Genomic DNA, 23194 nt, shown 5'->3' with positions numbered 1-23194 from the left:
TGACGACGCTCTTTCGCTGTCTCCTGTGACGTGACTGGGCCAGCTCTATACTCTGCCAGGTACAGGGGTGTCCCAGCACATAGTAAGTTAAGTAAGTCATCAAAAATATCTCAAAGTGATGCTTGCACCCCCCACACGCCGTTTTTTGGTTTATATCGATACTTTTTTCACAAAAGTGATGCCAAATGAGTAGCGTGTGAGTATCGATATATCCATACCACAGGATCGATACGCACATCCCTAGTTAAGTTAAGAAGGGTTTAAACAACACACACTGTTACAGTGGTACGTATAGTGCGTGCAGTTTTGTGCAGTTGAGCTGTCTGATTGATTGGGGATAAAAGCTGCAACTTATTAGTTACAAGATATTCTTGTTTATGCTACTTGTGGTATTACGACATTCAATACAATATATAATGATTTTACTCTGGTCATATGGTTTATATGAATGAGAATGAGGTTGCTATTATTTGTTGGTCTTGCAGACAACAGAAACAGACTACTTATATTTATGTCGCTGAAGGAAAATATACATGTTGCAAGTGACATCAGGAGGGTGTTTTGCCCCTCCCAACTCCCTCTCTTTGTGTATAATGCCTGTTTTTTCCTGGATATACTCATTTACTGTAAGGGAAGAAATAAGCCGGCAGCTGTATACTTTTGAAATTGGTCGCCAAACTACGGCACGTGGGCCGAACGTGGCCCGCCAGCGTCCAAAATCTGGCCCGCAAAATAAACAGATGTCTTTCACAGACAGAAAGTTACAGGAACTAAATGTAATCTCTGAAAGAGGTTACATTTGTTATAAAGGCAGGACCCGCAGCCAGCCAGACATACAATACTAGCACATAAGTCATGAAAAATGTTTTTTTGTTCTTGTCATTGTAAGAGGGCAAAATCACTTATATCAGAAACAAACTTTTTTTAATTAATCATTTATATTGTTATTATGCCAGGTGTGGCAACAGTGTGCACGTCTGATGTTGCTCACATGTGTTCCACTGAAGGCTCAGGGAGTTTGTGCGTTTGCTCACAAACACGCAACATTAGAGAAAAGGTTGCCGACTGCCCCTGTTTTTTTGTCGCGTATATGCCGTGTGTGTTTGGGGCAACTGCTTTCTGATCATTCTTTATTTAAAAGAATCTGCTTCTGATGTTCAGTAGCAGTACTAAAGTCATGTGAGTGTTAATGCTGCTATAAGATAATGTCTTAAATGTGGTTTGCCTTTTGTTACAACCCTTTTGAAAGTGCAAGGTTATAGAAATATACACAATTTGCTGTTAAACAAAATCTATGTCTATTCTCTTAATTGCTTCCAGGTTCTGATTGTCAATTGAGATCTGCTTCTGGTGACTTTTCTCAAGAGTTGTGCGCACAAGTCTTGACACACACGCATATACATAAATCAATCCCACACACACTCACTGATAAAGCACACAGACACACTCACTGGACACACTTCACATCACATAGTTCCTGCTAAGGTGAGTTGGATTTATTTTATTTATTGAAATGGCCAGGGAAAAAACACTGTCATAAACCTATGTGGAAGGATGTTGACAACGTTTCACTCTGATCTTTGTGTTTTCTTTGCGGCAGTTTTACATCTCTCTTTGTGTGTCTGTGTGTGTGTATCTGTTTAGATGCCGCGTGCCAAGGGCCACAGGCGGGCACTAGCCTGCAGGACCATGATGGCAGAGCGGCGGTCTTTGACCCCTATCCCTGTTGTCCCAGAGTTCGTCGCTCGTAAGTTTGCACAGCTTATCGTATGCTTTACAGGTACTCTTCACATGTAGATGAGCATGTGTTTAACACCCAATCTCTTCATTACATAGGGCGCGGCACTGGGTTCCGCCACCGCGTGCGGAGGTGGCCGACTTCGCACCTGACTGGCCGTCAGGTGAAGTTTGTCCCTCCAGCTATCGACCCGGAGAAGAAGGTACCAGTTCTTCTCTTTCGTAAAGACTGCCTTGGTTGTTAGGAGTCATGGTTCTTGTCTGTTCTAAAGCAAAGTGTTTGTTGTTTCAGACTGTCTTCTTTATCGGCGACTCCCACCTGAGGGGCCTGGTGGATGGGGATGTCGCCTTACCCAAGGTACCGCTCTCTTTCTCTTTTCTGTCTGTTCCAGGTGGAGGTGCAGCTGACCTGAGGACAGAGGTGGGGCGCCTGGAGTTCCCGTGGACCCCGGATGTCGTCTGCGTGCTGGCCCCGAGCAACGACCTGGACCGTGGGCCCTCCTCCGCTGCGGCGGAGTTCGGCGCCCTCCTGACCAGCGTCCGCAGCCGCTGGCCCAAGGTGCGTTTGTTTTCACTTTTTGTTGTATATTCCTGTACAGCTGTTTACAGCAGCCAGTGTTTTTGTATTGTATTTTAAGACATACATGTGATAACATGTCTGTCTGTAGGTGTTTGTTCTGGACTTCCCCCCGCGTCTGAACAAACCCGTGGGCCTGCAGGATCAGCTGCGTCAGGAGCACCGCCGCGTCGCAGCACGCATGGGTACGTTCATGCTTTTATCTTTGCGCTGGCGCAATTGTAGCTTTCACAGCAGGATTTATGTATGCAAGTATAATGATTTATCTTAAATCTCCATCAGGTGTCCCATTCGTGGCTGTGACCGACAGCTTCCTGCTGGATCGGTTGGAGCTGTGGTGTCATGACGGCGTAAGTACAGCAACTGTACAGTTGTTATGACAGCCTATTTGATTTCTGTGGTGTTGCATTCACTTACGGAGTCAATGTGTTCTGCATCTGTTCTTCAGGTGCACCTCAGCGACACAGGTGGCTCGCCCATCCTGGTGAAGCTGTTGTGCGACGCTGCCCTCACCCTGTTCCCAACTGACCCCCCTGCGCCTCCTTCCCCTCTGACGGATTGCCTGGATCCCCAGACGTGGCCCAGGCTTGGAGACGAGGGAGAGGTAATGTGTTGCTGTGGGCCGCTGTCTGTATTTTAGAGCTGTTTTTTGTTTGTTACTTTTTTACTTACGATAGTACATTATGTATAATGAAATAGCCAACGGCTCTATAGTTTATGATGTACTTTAACAGTGCACATTTTTATAAGATGAGGCCTCCTCACAAGACAAAGCACCTTTTTGATGTTAACTTATGCTAAGTATAAGCCTAGTTTTGATTATATTTTGTTGTCACTGTCATCTAAATATACACAGTGAATGTTTTATTGGAGTGTGTGACGCATGTCTCTTAACGCGTTGGCTGAAACCTTTAGAAAAGTTGCCACAGTCTCCCGGCTATGGTTGGCTTACAAACTTTTCTCATTCTGTGTACATAAAATAAAATAAAGTGCCAATTTTTTTGGTAGATCACAACGGTAACTGTAATACTGCACTTTCCCTGTTTAGATGGACTGCATCCCTGCATCTGCTGGGTTTTGGAGGAAGATGGCAGAGCGGCAGTCACGGATCCCCATGCCTCCTGTCCCAGAGTTCGTCGCTCGTAAGTTTTGAACAGCTTATCATATGCTTTATACCAGGGGTGTCCAAAGTGCGGCCCGCAGGTCTTTCTTTAACAGCCCCATGGCGCATTTTAAAAATACGCTTGGGAAAAAAACCAACAACATTATAAGTGGTATTTAAAGAGCAAACAGGTGAAATGTAACAAGAAAATGTTGCTATGTTTACTCACACAAAGCTGACATGTAGGCTGTTTTCTTTCAAATATAATGAATCACAATCAATGTCATTATGAATTTCTGACCTATTCTGATTTTTAAATGTGCGGCCCTCAGTGGAAAAAGTTTGGACACCCCTGCTTTATGGGTACTCTTCACATGTAGATGAGCATGTGTTTCAGACACAATTTCTTGTCTTCATGCCGACACAGGTGGCCCGCCCATCCTGGTGGAGCCTGCGCCTTCTTCCCCTCGTCGGAGGTCGCCACCGGCCCAGGTGACAGGGCCAGACCCCCTGCCCCGTCGGCGCCAGGATCCCCGGAGGTGGACAACGGTTGGACGGGAGCGAAAGGTAATGTGTTTCTGTGGGTCGCTGTCTGTATTTTAGAGCTGTTTTCGCTTTTTTTGTTTTTGTTACTTTTTTAATTATGATAATATATTTTGTATAATGACATAACCGACGGCTCTATAGTTTATGATGTACTTTAACAGTGTACATTTTTATACATGTATAAGCCTAGTTATATTTAGTTGTCACTGTCATCCCAAGACAAAAAGTGTTTTATTGGAGTGTGTTAAGCATGTCACTTCTTATTAACGCGTTGGCTGAAACCTTTAGAAGAGTTGCCACAGTCTACGGCTATTGTTTGCTCACAAACCTTTCTCATTCTGTATACACAAAATTAACTAAGTGACTTTTTTTTTGTTTTGTTTGGAAGGCTGGAACACTGCCGGTGCAACAGTCCCTTCCCATCCCGTCCAACCCTGTGTGGTTCAGCAGTCCTATGTTGGATGCCATGGAGGAGTTCGCTCCTTCCTCTGACTCCAACTGCACTGCTGTCCCACCACCTGGCCAGGTAATGTCTCATTCACTTCTTTCTACGTATAGTGTCAATAACGCATCTAAGACACTGATGAACAACATTTTCTCTGTGTAATAATCCATTCATCCATCTTCTACTGCTTATCCGGGCTTGGGTCGCGGGGGCAGCAGCCCAATCAGACTTCCCTCTCCTCAGCCACTTCCACCAGCTCTTCCCGGGGGATCCCGAGGCTCTCCCAGGCCTGCTGAGAGACATAGTCTCTTCTGCGTGTCCTGGGTCTTCCTCGTGGTCTCATACCGGTGGTACATGTCCTGAACACCTCAACAGCAAGGCATCCTAATAAAATGCCCAAGCCACTTTACAACTGTTATTACTATAATTACCATTATTACCCCTAGTTGTTAATCAAATGTTGGGATATTTTTGAGTATGTGATACATACCTGTAATATATCCAATTAAGTATGCCTTAAGTAGACAGCCTCTATAAATGTTTCTTTTAATTTCAATAGGCTTCTCCTGGAAGGCGTCGTCGGAGAGCTGTGGCTGTCAGGCGTGCTGGGCAGAGGGAGTTCACTTCTGACTCTGACTGCACTGCTGTCCCACCACCTGGACAGGTAATGTGTGTCATTAACTTCTCTCTACGTATAGGCAATGATGTACAATACATGTGTATACAACATTTTCTCTCTATAATAATCCATCCATCTTCTAACGCTTATCCGGGCTTGGGTCGCGGGGGCAGCAGCCCAATCAGGGAAGCTCAGACTTCCCTCTCCTCGGCCACTTCTACCAGCTCATCCCGGGGGATCCCGAGGCGCTCCCAGGCCTCCTGAGAGACATAGTCTCTTCAGCGTGTCCTGGGTCTTCCTCGTGGTCTCCTACCGCTGGTACATATCCTGAACACCTCAACAGCAAGGCGTCCTAATAAAATGCCAAGCCATTTTACAACTGTTATTACTATTACCACTAGTTGTTAATCAAATGTTGGGAATTTTGAGTACGTGATACATAATTGTAAACTATCCAATAAAGTATGCCTTAAGTAGACAGCCTCTATAAATTTTTCTTTTACTTTCAATAGGCTTCTCCTGGGCGGTGTCGTCGGAGACCTGTGGCCGTCAGGTGCGCCGAGCGGAGGGAGCAGGTTGGTGTCAACGTTTTTCCCTTACAATTTCAGGTGCCTGCGGTCCGTGGCGAGCCAACGGTCATCAGGGAGGAGCCTGCTGTCCAGGAGGAAGCCCAGGTGCCGCTGCAGGTCTTCGCAGATAAGGTTGATTCTTTTCCTCTCCCTAGTGATAGTGGTAGGGTTAGTAAACCTCAGTCCGTCTGCGGTCGCGTGGCAATTGTCGAGCGGGATCGTCTGGGAATTAGCGTAGCTACGGTTGTGCGCGGATCTTTTCACCAGGGGGATAGCAGGTTTAGTTACGGAGGGAAGCAATGCATGGCCATTGCTTTAACTAGTATAGCTAAGCATGTGGTGAAAAGTGTGTTTTCGTGGGAGACACAGGATCTCGATCGCATCCTGTATTTAGGCGATGAATTGTACAGTAGTTTGCGCAACCTGGGTATTTTTAACCATCCGTCGCAGTTTTTGTCCGTGCCGGATCTACCTACTAATGTAGATATTGACGAGCAGTTGTTTAGTTTTCATTTTAGTCAACACCCGGCATCAGGTGCTGTGGGTGTTGAGCAGGAAAGTGGTCCCTTTGTGAGTCTGCGTCATGGATTAGAGGGAGTTTTCAGGCAGTACAGCATGTGTCTGCTGACACTGCTAGCGTATACATCTGCCATCATCTGTGAGGATGGACAGTTTGCTGTGGTCGACAGTCACTCTCGTAGTAGCTGTGGCCTGCTAGATCACAACGGTACAAGTGTAATACTGCACTTTTCCTGTTTAGATGACCTGCATCACTACATCTGTTGTTTGGCTGACGCTCTCTGTTCAGGGCTGAAGCCTTTTGAGCTGTGTGGCGTTAGGGTTAGTGTAGGTGCAAGTCCAGCGTTGTCTGGAGCTTCTGTAGAGAGTTGCATCTTTGAGATGAACACTGCTGCAGCACCTGAGCGTAGTGACATCAGTGATGTTTGTGCCACCACCTCCTTGTTTGACAGTGATGCAGGTCCAGCTGTGAGACACGCACAATCCGGTGTTCCTGTGGAGAGTGGCTCCATAGAGATGAGCACTGCTCCGGCACCTGGATTTAGTGACTTTGAGAAAGATTTTCCAGCCCCATCTGTGTGTCAGAGTGGGGATGGTGTTAAAGCGAGCCCAGCACTGTCTGGCGTATCTGTTCTCACTTTTTTAAGTGAAGTTAGCAGTGGCTCAACAGTAGAATTTGTTGCCACTGATGGCAAAAAGCGTGCGATTTTGTCTCGTGAACGCAAGTCAAAACAATCCAAGCGTTTTGATAGCGTTACAGTAAACTCTGATGTAGTGTTTATCGCTGCATCAGAGACTGAGAAACAGTTCTTCCGTCCCCTCGGTGATGACGTTTGTAGGGCTTTGTGTAGTCTATTAAAAATAGATTTTATGAAAGTCGGTGGTCTGGTGCACAGAGAGGTGGGCTACTTAGGTGTTCCCTGCCTTAGGGAGAAAATTGTTCCGGATGGGAACTGCTTTTTCAGAGCTGTTGCTCACGCTGTCAGTGGTTCACAGAAGAACCATCGTAAGATTAGACTGGCAGCCTGTAGACAGCTAGAAAATAATGAGGCTAGGTATCGGGGTCTTTTGAGGAGTGATATGTCACTTTTAGAGTACATCAAGCAGTCCAGGATGAAGTGTGTCAAGACTTGGGCCACAGAGGTTGAAATCCAGGCCACTGCAGATTATTTAGGCATTGCCTTTTTTACATTTCATGATGCTCGTTGGCTAAAATATCAATGCAGCAGTAAGTGTTTGTCAGCGGACTGCATCTATTTGGAGAATGTCGGGGGCCAGCATTTTGACTGCGTTCTTTGTGTTTTCAAGCCTGGACTGCAAAGTTGTCATGGATATTGTGAATTAGGCTGGGATATAGGCTGTAGCACTAGGTCTTCAGTGAAAGATAGAGCGGGGCAGGCAGTAGATGGGATAGATGTTATAGAGGTTGTAGAGGGCAGTACAATAAATAGGGATTCTCGTGCGACAAAGTATTTAAAGCGTAAGAAACTACTGCAGGATAAACTTAATGATAGACGTCGAAAGAGACATGCCCTGCTTTATAGGAAAATGTATAGTGAGGACTTGAACTTCAGGGACAGCTGTATATCACGAGGAGTAGAGAAATACAAATGTAGCTTTGAGCATAGGGACAGCATTAAAGCACGCAGTCTAGAGAAGTATAAGGACATTCCAGGCCACAGGGACAAAGTTAAAGCACTTAGTGTAGGAAAGTACAGGCACCACATAGAACACAGAGACAAAGTTAAAGCACTTAGTGTAGGAAAGTACAGGCACCACATAGAACACAGAGACAAAGTTAAAGCACTTAGTGTAGGAAAGTACAGAGACCACATAGAACACAGAGACAAAGTTAAAGCACTTAGTGTAGGAAAGTACAGAGACCATATAGAACACAGAGACAAAGTTAAAGCACTTAGTGTAGGAAAGTACAGAGACCATATAGAACACAGAGACAAAGTTAAAGCACTTAGTGTAGGAAAGTACAGAGACCATATAGAACACAGAGACAAAGTTAAAGCACTTAGTGTAGGAAAGTACAGAGACCATATAGAACACAGAGACAAAGTTAAAGCACTTAGTGTAGGAAAGTACAGAGACCATATAGAACACAAGGACAAGGTTAAACTAGGCAGCAAAAGGCAGTATAGTGTTAGTTTAAAACATAGGCAGCAAGTGAAAGCTAGTGTACAGCTGAGTCGGAAGCAGAGGCTGGAGAGGTCTGTAGATTTTGGTTTTGTCATGGATAGTTTTTTGGATAAGGTTAGAGACGGACCGGATTTCGTGTGTAGTGTTTGTCATAGGCTGCTGTTTAGATATCAGGTGCTGCACTGTGAGAGGGAAGTATATGCAGCATGTTTAGCAACGGCTGGCATTGCAAATAATTGCATTAGTGAGCATTATCTGCATAGTTGTGATGATAGGTGTGTTGAGCCCTGTCCCCTTGTTGTGTCCAGAGGTCAGTTGTGGATTTGCTTTAGTTGTCATAGTAAGATCAGTAAAGGTCAAATCCCAGCTGAATGTTGGAACAACAACTTAGCTGTACACCCCATTCCTCCAGAACTGGGATGTCTGAATAGCTTAGAGCAGCACCTGATTGCTTTACGCATCCCTTTTATGAAGGCGGTGGCGTTGCCGAAGGGTGGTCAGAATGGTGTACATGGGCCCGTTACTTGTGTTCCGGCCAACATTGTACAAACCACCAATGTGTTGCCGCGCTCCAGTATGGAGGGGTCTCTGCTTCAAGTGAAGTTAAAGCGGAAGTTGACTTACAAAGGACACTACGAGTATCAGTTTGTTGACTCGTGGCGTGTCAGGCGTGCTATAGAGTACTTAAAGAGAACCAATGTCTTGTATAAAGACATTGAGTTCAACGAGGAATGGTCCAATGCTTTTTGTAGGGAGGAAGAGGTTGTAGAGGATGGTCAGGGTGACCAGGTTGTTGTAGAGGATGGTCAGGCTGGTCAGGGTGACCAGGTTGTTGTAGAGGCTGGTCAGGGTGACCAGGTTGTTGTACAGGCTGGTCAGGGTGGTCAGGTTGTTGTAGAGGATGGTCAGGCTGGTCAGGGTGACCAGGTTGTTGTTGACCCACAGTCCAGTGAGGATGAGGCTGTAGAGCAGAAAGGTGGCCCAGAAGACGAATCCGAAGAAATTGTGCAAGATGAACTGTTACATGACAGACAACAGCACTGCATGTTTCAGGACACTTGTCTTATGCCCGTTGATATCGGTCAGGAAGCATTAGATCACTATTTTAAGGATGTTGTATGTCTGGCCCCCGCGGAAGGTAATAGTCCAGTTAGAATGCTTTCTGACAAATTCAATGAGGCCATGTGTTTTCCTGCGCTGTTTCCAAACAGCAGAAATACATTCCACGCCGACCGCGCGCATCGTATAACATTGTTGCGCTATTTTAATAACCGGGTAATGCATGCAGACGGCCGTTTTGCGCGCAACGTTGAATACATATTCTTTTCTCAGTATATGTCCGAATTGGACCAAGTCATTAGTAGCATTTCCGTCGCCATGCGTAAAGGTAAGGGGGGTCAGCATTCTCAGCGGATTTTGCCGGACATGCTCAAAGACGACGAGTCTCTGAAGCGCTTGCTACAGTTCGATGACGGTTTTCGTTTCCTTCGGCCCATTCGCGGGACGCCAGCTTTTTGGTCTTCCGTTCAGAAAGACCTTATGGCTTGTGTCCGCCAATTGGGGATCCCAACATGGTTCTGCTCCTTTTCGTCTGCTGATCTGCGCTGGCAGAATCTCCTTGCCAGCATCCTGAGACAGGAAGGCAGACAGCAGACAGTAGAACAGCTAGAGTGGGCCGATAGGTGCGAGCTGTTGCGGCGCAACCCGGCCACAGCCGCGAGGATGTTTGACTACAGGTGGCACTGTTTTCTGAAGGAAGTACTCATGTCCCCGTCTAACCCTGTTGGCAAGATTTTGGATTTCTTTTATCGCATTGAGTTCCAGCAGCGTGGGTCCCCCCACGTTCATGCGCTGTTTTGGATTGAGGGAGCTCCCCAGTTTTATAAAAACACCGACTTAGAAGTCGCACAATTTATCGATCAATACGTGACATGTGAGCTACCCTCTGCCGATGACACATTATCGGAAGTTGTGTCATCGGTTCAACTGCATTCGAAACGGCATTCAAAGTCGTGTCGTAAAAATAACACCAAATGCCGTTTCAATTTTCCCAAACCCATCTCTGCACGCACATTCATCTGCAAAATCCCAGAATGTGTTTGTCCTAAAAAGCCAACGGGGACAGAGAGTGAGTGCCTTCCAGAAAACCGGCCAAAGTGCACCTGTTTAGATAAGGACAAGAAGATGCGAAAGGAGGTTGCGCAGATGATTATGGAGAAAGTCATGGACGCCATGGAGAGGGAGGAGCCCTTTGGTAGCGTAGAAGAGTTGTTTGCCAGTGTGGGCATCAACCAGGACGTCTTTGAGCTCGCGTATTGGCGGCTGGAGACTAAGAATAAGGTGGTTTATAGGCGAGGGGTAAACGACACCTGGGTTAACCAGTACAATAAGAATCTATTGAAGTGTTGGAACGCTAACATGGACATTAGCTTTGTCACTGACGCCTACGCAGTCGTCATCTACATAATCAAGTACATCACAAAAGCAGAGAATGAAATTGGTCTGTTATTGAGCAATGCCCTTAAAGAAGCCAATAAGCTAGGAAATCTCTCTGCTAAAGAGGCTTTAAACAAACTGGGCAGTGTATATTTACACAACAGAGATGTCTGCGCTCAGGAGGCAGTGTATAGGCTAATGAGCATGCATTTGAAAGAATGTTCCAGGAAGGTGGTGTTTATTCCAACAGGGAATAACATTGTGCGGATGAGCTTACCCCTCAGCGTGTTGTTGGAAAGGGCTTCCTCAGAGGGTCTCAGGTCCGAAAACATGTGGATGACGAGTGTTGTCGAGAGGTACCAGAACAGGCCCGACGGTGGCGTATTTGCCGATATGTGCATAGCCACGTTTTGTTCCGAGTATCGTGTTCTCAGCCAGAATGAAGACTCTGCCAACAAAATTGCACTTCAAGGGGGTTTAGGGTTCATCTTGCGGAGAACACGAACTCAGTTTGCCGTCGTCCGCTACATGCGCTTTAAATTAGACAAACAGGAGGAAGCCCACTTTCAGAGTTTGCTGCAGTTGTTCCTTCCTTATAGAACTGATTGTGAACTCAAGCCGGAAGGCTTTGACTTCTACAAACAGTTCCACGACGAAGGTAATGTGACGTTGGCTGGCGGGACCGCACGGCCTGTGCGAGACGTCGTCGATGACAACAGGGCAAAGTTTGAAGTGGACTGTCCTCGGTTAGAGCGTGCGCAGGAGCTTGCGGATCTGTTAGGTTCTAATGTCGATGAGGATGCGTGGGGGGACCTTCGTCCTGAACAGGAAATCGAACACATGGAGTGTTTAGAGGAGAGGCAGAAGCAGCAGCAGGGGGAAATTAGTGACGAGCAGCTAGTTCAATCTGAGGAAAATGTCCCCGATTTGTTTGTTGGTGGTAAACAAGTAGCTACGATTGAGAGAAACACCAACATTTTGTCTAGAAGGGAGGGTTTAGCTCTGCTCCATTCTCTCAATGAGACGCAGAGGAGCGTTTTGGATACGATTAGGAAATGGTGCTTAGAAAAGGTGAGGGGAAAAAACCCGGAACCTTTCCATGTGTTCGTCACTGGTGGGGCAGGTACTGGAAAAAGCCATTTGATTAGAGCTATCCAGTACGAGGCAGGGAGACTATTGTCGCGTCTGTACAAACCAGATGAAACCTGCGTGCTCTTAACTGCCCCCACAGGCATAGCTGCATACAGTTTACATGCAGCCACAATTCACCACACCTTCAGTATTGGCATACAGGTTAGTTTACCCTATATCCCTCTGGGGGAAGATAAGATAAACTCCCTGAGGGCTCAATTTGGTCACCTACAAATTCTCATCATTGACGAAATCAGTATGGTAGATCACCATCTTTTAGCCTATGTGCACGGCCGGTTAAGGCAAATGAAGCACACGGGTGACTTTTCTCCATTTGGAAACGTTAGCGTTGTAGCTGTCGGTGACTTTTATCAGTTGCCGCCCGTTAAAGGGAAGCCGCTGTACGCCAGTCAGGTGGGTGTGGACCTCTGGTGTCATTTTACAAAAGTAGCACTAACAACAGTTGTGAGGCAAAAAGATAGTGTCTTTTCTGAGCTGCTCAATAGGCTTAGAGTTCGGGCGAAGGGAACCCCCTTATTGCAAAGCGACGTCGATATCCTCAAGTCCCGGGAGACGGGGGAAGAGAGCGCTGCTTTGCATATTTATCCCACGAATATGCAAACCAGCCACCATAATCTGGAGAGGTTATTCGCAATCTGTCCAGATTATGTTACAATCGAGGCGCAAGACTTTATCAACAGTAGGAAGACGGGTCAATTAGAGCGCGTGGCCGATCATCACGCTAAAACGTCGTACACGTGTTTGGTCAAGAGTTTGTGCTTGGCTCCGAACGCACGTGTAATGCTGTGCAAAAACATTGCCGTGGCAGACGGTCTGGTCAATGGCGCATGTGGAACGGTCACTTCTATTCATTTTGGAGCCGATAAAGACTTCCCCCTCACAGTTTATGTGAAATTTGATGACCCAAAAATAGGCTCACAAAGGAGAAAGGAACGTTCCCATGCTGCTGTAGAATGCCCGCATTCTACCGCCATTGATCCCGTGGAGGATTCGGCGACAAAACGCGGCGGTTTGCGTCGTCAGTTTCCGCTTAAACTCGCGTGGGCCTGCACTGTTCACAAAGTGCAAGGTCTAACTGTAGATGAGGCTGTCGTGTGTTTACACAAGGTTTTTGCAGCTGGGCAGGCGTATGTCGCCCTCAGCCGTGTCAGGGATATATCCGGCCTTGTCATTACTGACTTTAAGGAAAAGGCCATTTACTGCAAGGACGCCGTCAAGGAGGCATTGGATAGCATGCCCCCATTTCTACTTGAACAGCCACAGCCCTCGTTAGAACCCCGCAGTTTCTCCGCGTATTTACTGAACGTCCAAAGTTTACCTTGCCACGCCGCTCATTTGATGTCTTGTACGCAGCATTTACAGCCTACCTGTATTGCTGTCACAGAGACGTGGCTCACTGCACAATCCTCGACAGACTGTGTCCAAATACAGGGATACACTTTCCATAGTCGTCCCCGAGCCTTGTGTTACAGTAGCAATGATGTCAAATTAGCTGAGATTAGAGATTTACAACATGGCGGAGTAGGTTTATATGTTGTAGATAATTCGGACTGTGAGATTCTGCAGGTGCCCGATTTAAATCTGGAGTGTTTGGTGTGCCTGTCTACCAAAGAAAACATTTTGATGGCAGTAATTTATCGTCCGCCATCTTACCCAAATTTACTATTTAAATCCAATCTGGTGAAGTTACTTGATTGGGTCACTCCACTCAGTAACACAATTGTTATCATGGGAGATTTTAATGAAGACATTCTCAAACATTCATCAATTTCTAAATTAATGGGCCAAAATGGCTTTTCGCAGCATGTAACACAAGCGACTACAGAGAATGGGACATTAATTGACCACGTTTATGTCAAAACAACGCAGTATGCTGTGGATTGTGCAGTGCTGTCCACTTATTTCAGTGACCACGAAGCCATCCTGTGTGCTTTTCGTGGTCTACATGAAGGTGATGCATTTAATTTGGAGTTGTTGTTTGCAGAGCAGTTTGCTGATGAAGAGGGTCCCTAAGCATCGTCTCAACCCCCAAGATGGATTAGCTTGCTGGAATAACAGACATTTTTAACATGCATGTGAAAAAGTGCAATATATTTATCTGTACAGTAATCTATTTAATTATTATATAGTATTTTTATATATTTATATATGCACTTTATTGCTTTTTTATTTATTATATATATATTTATTATAGAGTATTTTTATATATTTATTTATTTATTTATATATGCACCTTAGTGCTTTTTTATCCTGCACTCCTGATAGGCGTCCTCCTCCCTTAGCCAGGCTTGCACCTGACCGCAGCTTTTACATTGGTGTTTGCATGTTTTGCTTCTTCTGGTGTCATCGCTGATTTTTTCATGCTCTTTTCATGCTTTTCATGCAGTACCTCTGCTTTTCTCATGCTGCATGCCTTACAAAGTATGTTTGTTTTGTTTATTCATAACCACAGTTAGCGACTTTTGTTTGTCTATAGTTGTGGCTGAGTGTTAATTTTTTTGTCTCCGCCTTGTGCGCGCCTTTTCTTTGCACCCTTCCCTTCACGCCATCTCCCGTCACTTTCCTTTGCATGCCGTAATAACATACCTCAACCCCAGTCCTCGCTATGTCCCTGGTTTTTCTGTTGGTCCTTCTGGTGTCGTCGATTTTTTTTCCTGCTCTCTTCATGCTGTTTCATGCAATACCTCTGCTCTTCTCATGCTGCATGCCTTACAAAGTATGTTTTTTTTTTTGGTTTATTCATAGCCACAGTTAGCGACTTTGGTTTCATGTCTATAGTTGACGCTAAGTGTTAGTTTTATTTGTCTCCGCCTTGTGCGCGCCTTTTCTTTGCACCCTTACCTTCACGCCTTCTCCTGCCACTTTTCTTTGCATGCCGGAACAAAGTACTTTTTGATTGATTAATTGATTGAGACTTTTATTAGTCGGTTGCACAGTGAAGTACATATTCTGTACCATTCACCACTAAATGGTAACACCCCAATAAGTATGTGCTTTGTTCCGTGTTCAACGTTTGCATGCCTGGGGGACAATGGATCAGCGTTCACGTCGCGTCCCCTGTCAGTACCCACGTTCACCTGGGGAAACCAATGATCCCACCTGTACATCTTTATATTCTCTCAGGGACTGTTTGCACGTCTTGTTTGTATGGGGTTTAAATGTACAGATACCAGGATACAGAGAAGGTAGGTAATGTGCAGGTAATGATATGACTGGGTGATGGCAGGAAGCACCAGCGTAGCGTGACATACACGGGCCATGTGCAGGAGCCGGCTGTGAAGCCAATGCCAGGTGAGTAGATATCTCAGCTGGAGCCCGTTATCCAGTTATCTAATCACCTGTGTCTTTATTAGCAGCGTTGGTGACCACAAGCTGAGAAGCAAGGAAAGACTTTGTGAGGAAAGAAGAAGAAATACTTTCTGAAGGAGAAAAGACATTGTGAGAAATAAACTATTGTAAACCTGGAAAAGCCGGCTGGCAGTCAGTCTGTCGGTCCTGAAAAAACCCCACGCCACAAGACGTGTCACATACTACAATTACAACTACTACAATAATAACTGCAGCTGCTACTACTACTACTACTACTATTTCTACTACACATATTAATAATACAATACCTGCTACTAATACTACTATTACAATACGTGTTAATAATAATACTATTACTACGCCTACCGGTCACAATGCTACACTTACTACTACTACAAACGCTTCTGTTACTAATACTACAATTACTACTACTACAAATGCTGTTACTAATACTACAATTACTACTACTACAAATGCTGTTACTAATACTACACTTACTACTACTACAAATGCTGTTACTAATATTACAAATAAATTTACTTTTGCTACTACTAATAATACTACTATTACCATTACTGCCTATAGTAATACTACAATTACTACGACTACTAATGATACTGCTATTACAATTACTGCTAACAGTCATACTACAACTACTAATCATAATACTACTGTTACTACTACTACTACTAGTAGTAATTATACAATTACTAATACTACTACTAATAGTAATACTATAACTACTACTAATAATACTACAATTGTTACTAACACCTAAACTACTAGTTTTACTACTGGTATTACAGCTATAACTACTACCAGTACCAATATCGTAGAGAAACGAAACAAAAACCTCTATGTAGGTCTCACTCAGGACTACCACTGGACAAAAGTATTGGACACCTAGGACTAGCACCTGCCAGAAGGCGGACCCGACCAATGCTGCTTGCAGCTTTAATTAGGGTCCGCCCTGTACCCTGTACAAAGGACTCCCTCAGGGAGTCCTTTGTACTGGGTTACAAAGGAACCTATTGTTATTGTAATGTTTATTATTATTATTATTCTTTCTTCCGCTCCGTTGCGCACTACTTTGCCCCCCTTAACATACTTCAAAACTCACCAAAATTTTTGCACACATCCAAAAAGTGTGCCAGATGAAGTTATTCAATAATCAAACCCAAAAAATCAACATTGCTCTCTAGCGCCCCCTAAGTAGAAAACTGCCTCTAACTCCCACTAGGAAGGTCGTAGAGACATGAAACAAAAACCTGTATGTAGGTCTCACTTAGACCTACAATTCATAATTTTACTTCTTCGGGCGAAAACCAACAGGAAGTTGGCAATTTCCCCTTCAAGACAAAAAATGACTAAAAACACTCATTTTTGATTTTTGAGCTGTAATTTGACCCCCTTAAAATACTTCAAAACTCACCAAAATTCGCACACACATCGGGACTGGTGGAAACTGCGATCTAAAAAAAAAACCGAATCCCAAAACTCAAAATTGTGCTCTACATAATTTTTGGAAAAAAAAGAGAAAAAACTGCTCCTCAGAGGAAAACTCTGACAAAACTGCTTGTAACTTCCGGTAGGAACGTCGTAGAGACATGAAAAAAATACCTCTACGTAGGTCTCATTTAGACCTACATTTCATACATTGACACCCTTCAGCAAAAATCAACAGGAAGTTTGTTATCTCCATTTCAAAACAACATTTTTGTACCAAACGGTCACCAAACATCAAACATTATCTCCTCTGAGCGCGTTTGTCGTTTCGGCTTCAAACTGCTACAGGAGAGAGATTGAACCCTTCTGATTAAAAGTTGACGACGGCGTTTTATTTAGTGCTACCGTTTTGATTTTACGCGCCTTCAAAGACCCGCAGCACTGATGCTGCTCCGGTGCCAAAAATGACAACGAAACTGCAATTAGACCTTCTTTGGCCTCAATACACACAATAGCCTATAATGACAATGTGAACTCAGACACAACTTCCTCTAACTCCCAGTACCAATATCGTAGAGACACGAAACAAAAACCTCTATGTAGGTCTCACTCAGGACTACCACTGGACAAAAGTATTGGACACCTAGGACTAGCACCTGCCAGAAGGCGGACCCGACCAATGCTGCTTGCAGCTTTAATTATTATTATTATTATTATTATTATTTTACCGACCCCACAAAGAACGCTAATTTGACCCACTTAACATGCTCCAAAACTCACCAAATTTGACACAAAGGTCAGAACCTGCGAAAAATTCAACAAAATAACAAAACCAAACCCCAAACATAAAAATTGAGCTCTAGCGCCCCCTAGGAAAAAAAAAAACCAAACTGCCTGTAACTCCCACTAGGAAGGTCGTAGAGACATGAAACAAAAACCTGTATGTAGGTCAGACTTAGACCTACATTTCATAATTTTACATCCTCGGGCAAAAACCAACAGGAAGTTGGCAATTTCCCCTTCAAGACAAATTTGTACTAAAAAAACTGCTTTTTACGTCTTTGACCTCTAATTTGACCCCCTTAAAATACTTCAAAACTCACCAAACTTCTCACACACATCGGGACTGGTGGAAACTGTGATCTAAAAAAAAAACCGAATCCCAAAACTCAAAATTGTGCTCTACATAATTTTTGGAAAAAAAAGAGAAAAAACTGCTCCTCAGAGGAAAACTCTGACAAAACTGCTTGTAACTTCCGGTAGGAACGTCGTAGAGACATGAAAAAAATACCTCTACGTAGGTCTCATTTAGACCTACATTTCATACATTGACACCCTTCAGCAAAAATCAACAGGAAGTTTGTTATCTCCATTTCAAAACAACATTTTTGTACCAAACGGTCACCAAACATCAAACATTATCTTCTCTGAGCGCGTTTGTCGTTTCGGCTTCAAACTGCTACAGGAGAGAGATTGAACCCTTCTGATTAAAAGATGCGTACGGATTTTTATTTAGTGCTACCGTTTTGATTTTACGAGCCTTCAAAGACCCGCAGCACTGATGCTGCTACGGTGCCAAAAATGACAACGAAACTGCGATTAGACCTTCTTTGGCCTCAATACACACAATAGCCTATAATGACAATGTGAACTCAGACACAACTTCCTCTAACTCCCAGTACGAATATCGTAGAGACACGAAACAAAAACCTCTATGTAGGTCTCACTCAGGACTACCACTGGACTAAAGTATTGGACACCTAGGACTAGCACCTGCCAGAAGGCGGACCCGACCACGAAACAAAAACCTCTATGTAGGTCTCACTCAGGACTACCACTGGACAAAAGTATTGGGACACCTAGGACTACTTATTCCGCAGCTTTGCGCACTACTTTGCCCCCCTTAACATGCTTCAAAACTCACCAAATTTTACACACACATAGAAAAACGTGCCCCAAACACTTTAGTTAAAAACCAAACCCCACAAATCTAAATTGCGCTCTAGCGCCCCCTATGAAGAAAACTGCCTGTAACTCCCAGTACGAATGTCATACAAACATGAAACTAAAACCTCTATGTAGGTCTCACTCAGGACTACCACTGGACAAAAGTATTGGGACACCTAGGACTACTTATTCCGCAGCTTTGCGCACTACTTTGCCCCCCTTAACATGCTTCAAAACTCACCAAATTTTACACACACATAGAAAAACTTGCCCCAAACACTTTAGTTAAAAAACAAACCCCACAAATCGAAATTGCGCTCTAGCGCCCCCTAGGAAGAAAACTGCCTGTAACTCCCAGTACGAATGTCATACAAACATGAAACTAAAACCTCTATGTAGGTCTCACTCAGGACTACCACTGGACAAAAGTATTGGGACACCTAGGACTACTTATTCCGCAGCTTTGCGCACTACTTTGCCCCCCTTAACATGCTTCAAAACTCACCAAATTTTACACACACATAGAAAAACGTGCCCCAAACACTTTAGTTAAAAACCAAACCCCACAAATCGAAATTGCGCTCTAGCGCCCCCTAGGAAGAAAACTGCCTGTAACTCCCAGTACGAATGTCATACAAACATGAAACTAAAACCTCTATGTAGGTCTCACTCAGGACTACCACTGGACAATAGTATTGGGACACCTAGGACTACTTATTCCGCAGCTTTGCGCACTACTTTGCCCCCCTTAACATGCTTCAAAACTCACCAAATTTTACACACACATAGGAAAACGTGCCCCAAACACTTTAGTTAAAAACCAAACCCCACAAATCTAAATTGCGCTCTAGCGCCCCCTATGAAGAAAACTGCCTGTAACTCCCAGTACGAATGTCGTACAAACATGAAACTAAAACCTCTATGTCGGTCTCACTCAGGACTACCACTGGACAAAAGTATTGGGACACCTAGGACTACTTATTCCGCAGCTTTGCGCACTACTTTGCCCCCCTTAACATGCTTCAAAACTCACCAAATTTTACACACACATAGAAAAACTTGACCCAAACACTTTAGTTAAAAACCAAACCCCACAAATCGAAATTGCGCTCTAGCGCCCCCTAGGAAGAAAACTGCCTGTAACTCCCAGTACGAATGTCATACAAACATGAAACTAAAACCTCTATGTAGGTCTCACTCAGGACTACCACTGGACAATAGTATTGGGACACCTAGGACTACTTATTCCGCAGCTTTGCGCACTACTTTGCCCCTCTTAACATGCTTCAAAACTCACCAAATTTTACACACACATAGAAAAACGTGCCCCAAACACTTTAGTTAAAAACCAAACCCCACAAATCGAAATTGCGCTCTAGCGCCCCCTAGGAAGAAAACTGCCTGTAACTCCCAGTACGAATGTCGTACAAACATGAAACTAAAACCTCTATGTCGGTCTCACTCAGGACTACCACTGGACAAAAGTATTGGGACACCTAGGACTACTTATTCCGCAGCTTTGCGCACTACTTTGCCCCCCTTAACATGCTTCAAAACTCACCAAATTTTACACACACATGGAAAAACGTGCCCCAAACACTTTAGTTAAAAACCAAACCCCACAAATCGAAATTGCGCTCTAGCGCCCCCTAGGAAGAAAACTGTCTGTAACTCCCAGTACGAATGTCATACAAACATGAAACTAAAACCTCTATGTAGGTCTCACTCAGGACTACCACTGGACAAAAGTATTGGGACACCTAGGACTACTTATTCCGCAGCTTTGCGCACTACTTTGCCCCCCTTAACATGCTTCAAAACTCACCAAATTTTACACACACATAGAAAAACGTGCCCCAAACACTTTAGTTAAAAACCAAACCCCACAAATCTAAATTGCGCTCTAGCGCCCCCTATGAAGAAAACTGCCTGTAACTCCCAGTACGAATGTCGTACAAACATGAAACTAAAACCTCTATGTCGGTCTCACTCAGGACTACCACTGGACAAAAGTATTGGGACACCTAGGACTACTTATTCCGCAGCTTTGCGCACTACTTTGCCCCCCTTAACATGCTTCAAAACTCACCAAATTTTACACACACATAGAAAAACTTGCCCCAAACACTTTAGTTAAAAAACAAACCCCACAAATCGAAATTGCGCTCTAGCGCCCCCTAGGAAGAAAACTGCCTGTAACTCCCAGTACGAATGTCGTACAAACATGAAACTAAAACCTCTATGTAGGTCTTACTTAGACATACTTTTCATTAATTAATTTCTTCGGGCAAAATTTAACAGAAAGTTGTCAATTCACCCTTCAAGACTTAAAATGACTAAATACACTCATTTTTGCCTCTTTGACCTGTAATTTGACCCCCTTACAATACTTCAAAACTCACCAAACTTTTCACACACATCAGGACTGGTAGAAATTGCGATCTAATAAAAAAACCTACCCCAAAACTCAAAATTGCGCTCTAGCGCAATTTTTGAATACAACAGAGACAAAACTGCTCCTCTGAGGAAAACACAGACAAAAAATGCTTGTAACTTCCGAAGGCCCAAAAAAAGAACACCGTAGCAGTAATGAAAACTATTTCATCAACTTTTAATCAGAGAGGTTTAATCTGGCCCATAACCAGCAACCCTGTTCCCTGTTTCCAGTTCTGTTAATTTTTCACTGTCTACAAAGGAAACACATTGCGGTTCTTATAGGCACAATAACAATGCAAGATCTAAAACTACGATAATTGAAATAAGTGGAGGAATTACGCTTTAGTCTAGCAATAGTTGACTACAAGACTAATTAATCACATGACCTCTCACCTGTAGCCTTCCTTGCACTCGTCGCCGTTTTCTGTCCTGCAATCGGTCTTCTTCAGACCTTAGTGATTTAATGACAACATACATTCACTATGAAAACATTCATGTTGGTCTGTTGACCGTGAGTAAAACAGTTTTTTTGGTGATTTTCCATATTCAGGGCACTTACGGCATGGGGAAGTTCTGCAGGAGAGCGAGACACCACCGTCTCCTAATTTGCAGCATGTTTTCCTTTGAAGAAGGAAATGCAGGAAGATGTTCATATGTTGTAAATAAAATAACACCTTGTACACTAAGCATAATGTGTCACGATTTACATATACCTCTCAGAAATCACAATTGGCCCCCATTACAGTGTACAGAGCAGTGTTGTTTTCGTCCACGATGACGATGATGAAATCATTTCGCCTGCAGTTTGAAGCATCACAATCTTCATATTTTTGCACCGTATTTAAAATCATTGGTCGTACCTGCTTCATGTTGTTCTACACCCTGGACAAGTGGCCCCCTCATCACAGGGCCAACACAGATAGACGCACAACATTCACACTCACATTCACACACTAGGGACCATTTAGTGTTGCCAATCAACCTATCCCCAGGTGCATGTCTTTGGAGGTGGGAGGAAGCCGCAGTCACGGGGAGAACATGCAAAAAAGAAAGATCCCCAGCCCGGGATTGAACTCAGGACTACTCAGGGCCTTTGTATTGTGAGGCAGATGCACTAACCCCTCTCCCACTGTGCTGCACATATGAATTGTAATTTATAGTGTATATATAATTGCTAATTCAATTAAATTACTCACACTTCTTCATCTGCGGTTCCAGTAAGTGTTGCATCAGACTTTGTCATGACGCTGACAGGACTCGTGGTACCGCTCTTCCATGGCCACACCGTCTCTGTCTTCAATATGATGATTGGCCAGTTTTTGGGCACAATCCAAACGCTTCTTATCAATGCACCGCCGGTAACAAGTCGGGTAAAGCCCAGCGTCATCAGGAATATGTTTGAATTGTACATCGATACAGAATTTGAATGTCTCGGCTACTTTACGAGACTCCATCACAGCAAAGCCAGCGTTTTAAACAATTCCTGTAAGTATCCCACCTTGTGATAGTGAAATCATCAATCCATTTTCTACCGCTTATTCCCTTATTCACCTATTTATTCCTAACAGACGTAAATGCATGTAGCTTATGTTAGCATTTCCCAGAATGCGGTTCAGGCTCGGCCGTGATAGGTCGTGAGACCAAAGCCCTTTACTCTGACTACACCCCCCAGAATGCCGTACTATTTTCTTCCAACAGAACTCAGTGAAATGATCGAACGTTCTATCGACCACCTTTTCTATTGACATTGATCAAATGTCTATCGCGATATATATTGTTATTGTTTTATCGCCCAGCCCTATGTTTTAGACTATTTTACTCTCCATCGTTCGACTTTGTTTACACCGCCATCTTGAATCTACGCTGCTACCCAATTGGTCGAATGCGAACCACGTGACCAAAACGTCACTTCTTGTGACGTCAATCTTTTTAGCCCAAAAATAATTTGTTATGATGTTAAACGCTAATTTAAAAAACTTGCATGGATGTCCAGTGGATACCTTTTTTTACTCATTGAAAACCAGAATATAATTTTTAAGAATTAGAAAGTATTAAGTGCCCACACATGAACAGTATTTATTATTTTTTTTACTGCCATTTTCACACACACACCTCAAACCATGCGCACGCATCCAATGCTGTGTCGTTCGTACGATGAAATTTTAAAAAAAAACCACATAATATACAATATATATATTTATATATT

At 43.9% G+C, this 23194-nt stretch overlaps 1 protein-coding gene and 1 long non-coding RNA gene across 3 annotated transcripts; one reads left to right on the top strand and one right to left on the bottom strand.

Moving 5' to 3' along the window:
* Window positions 1–1327: 1327 nt before the first annotated feature.
* LOC133663008 (uncharacterized) lies at window positions 1328–13918 on the top strand. Its single transcript, XM_062067195.1, has 13 exons — window positions 1328–1485; window positions 1645–1747; window positions 1837–1940; window positions 2030–2296; window positions 2406–2499; window positions 2597–2664; window positions 2763–2918; window positions 3363–3456; window positions 3844–3983; window positions 4351–4488; window positions 4967–5071; window positions 5539–5727; window positions 13835–13918. Exons 2-13 carry the CDS (start codon window positions 1645–1647, stop codon window positions 13916–13918), a joined length of 1542 nt encoding a protein of 513 aa, XP_061923179.1. The 5' UTR covers window positions 1328–1485.
* An 860-nt stretch (window positions 13919–14778) lies between these two features.
* Window positions 14779–22840, bottom strand: LOC133663393 (uncharacterized). 2 transcript variants are annotated; one of them, XR_009828331.1, is made up of 6 exons: window positions 22185–22840; window positions 21849–21988; window positions 21702–21786; window positions 21548–21609; window positions 21382–21439; window positions 14779–15222 (listed from the first exon to the last, which is right to left on the bottom strand). It is a non-coding gene; the product is annotated as an uncharacterized LOC133663393 (long non-coding RNA). The 2 variants fall into 2 exon arrangements; XR_009828330.1 differs by having other exon boundaries at window positions 21849–22840.
* Window positions 22841–23194: the final 354 nt, after the last annotated feature.

Source organism: Entelurus aequoreus, linkage group LG13, assembly GCF_033978785.1.
Source record: "Entelurus aequoreus isolate RoL-2023_Sb linkage group LG13, RoL_Eaeq_v1.1, whole genome shotgun sequence".
NCBI lineage: Eukaryota > Metazoa > Chordata > Actinopteri > Syngnathiformes > Syngnathidae > Entelurus > Entelurus aequoreus.
This window is presented reverse-complemented; position numbering and strand designations above follow the sequence as displayed.

Bases quoted from the DNA above. Each gene is read 5' to 3' on its own strand.
- LOC133663008 (XM_062067195.1), top strand. From the start codon at position 1,645: ATGCCGCGTGCCAAGGGCCACAGGCGGGCACTAGCCTGCAGGACCATG. The intron at 1,941-2,029 runs GTACCAGTTCTT...TTGTTGTTTCAG, and splicing joins CTATCGACCCGGAGAAGAAG to ACTGTCTTCTTTATCGGCGA. The intron at 2,297-2,405 runs GTGCGTTTGTTT...GTCTGTCTGTAG, and splicing joins TCCGCAGCCGCTGGCCCAAG to GTGTTTGTTCTGGACTTCCC.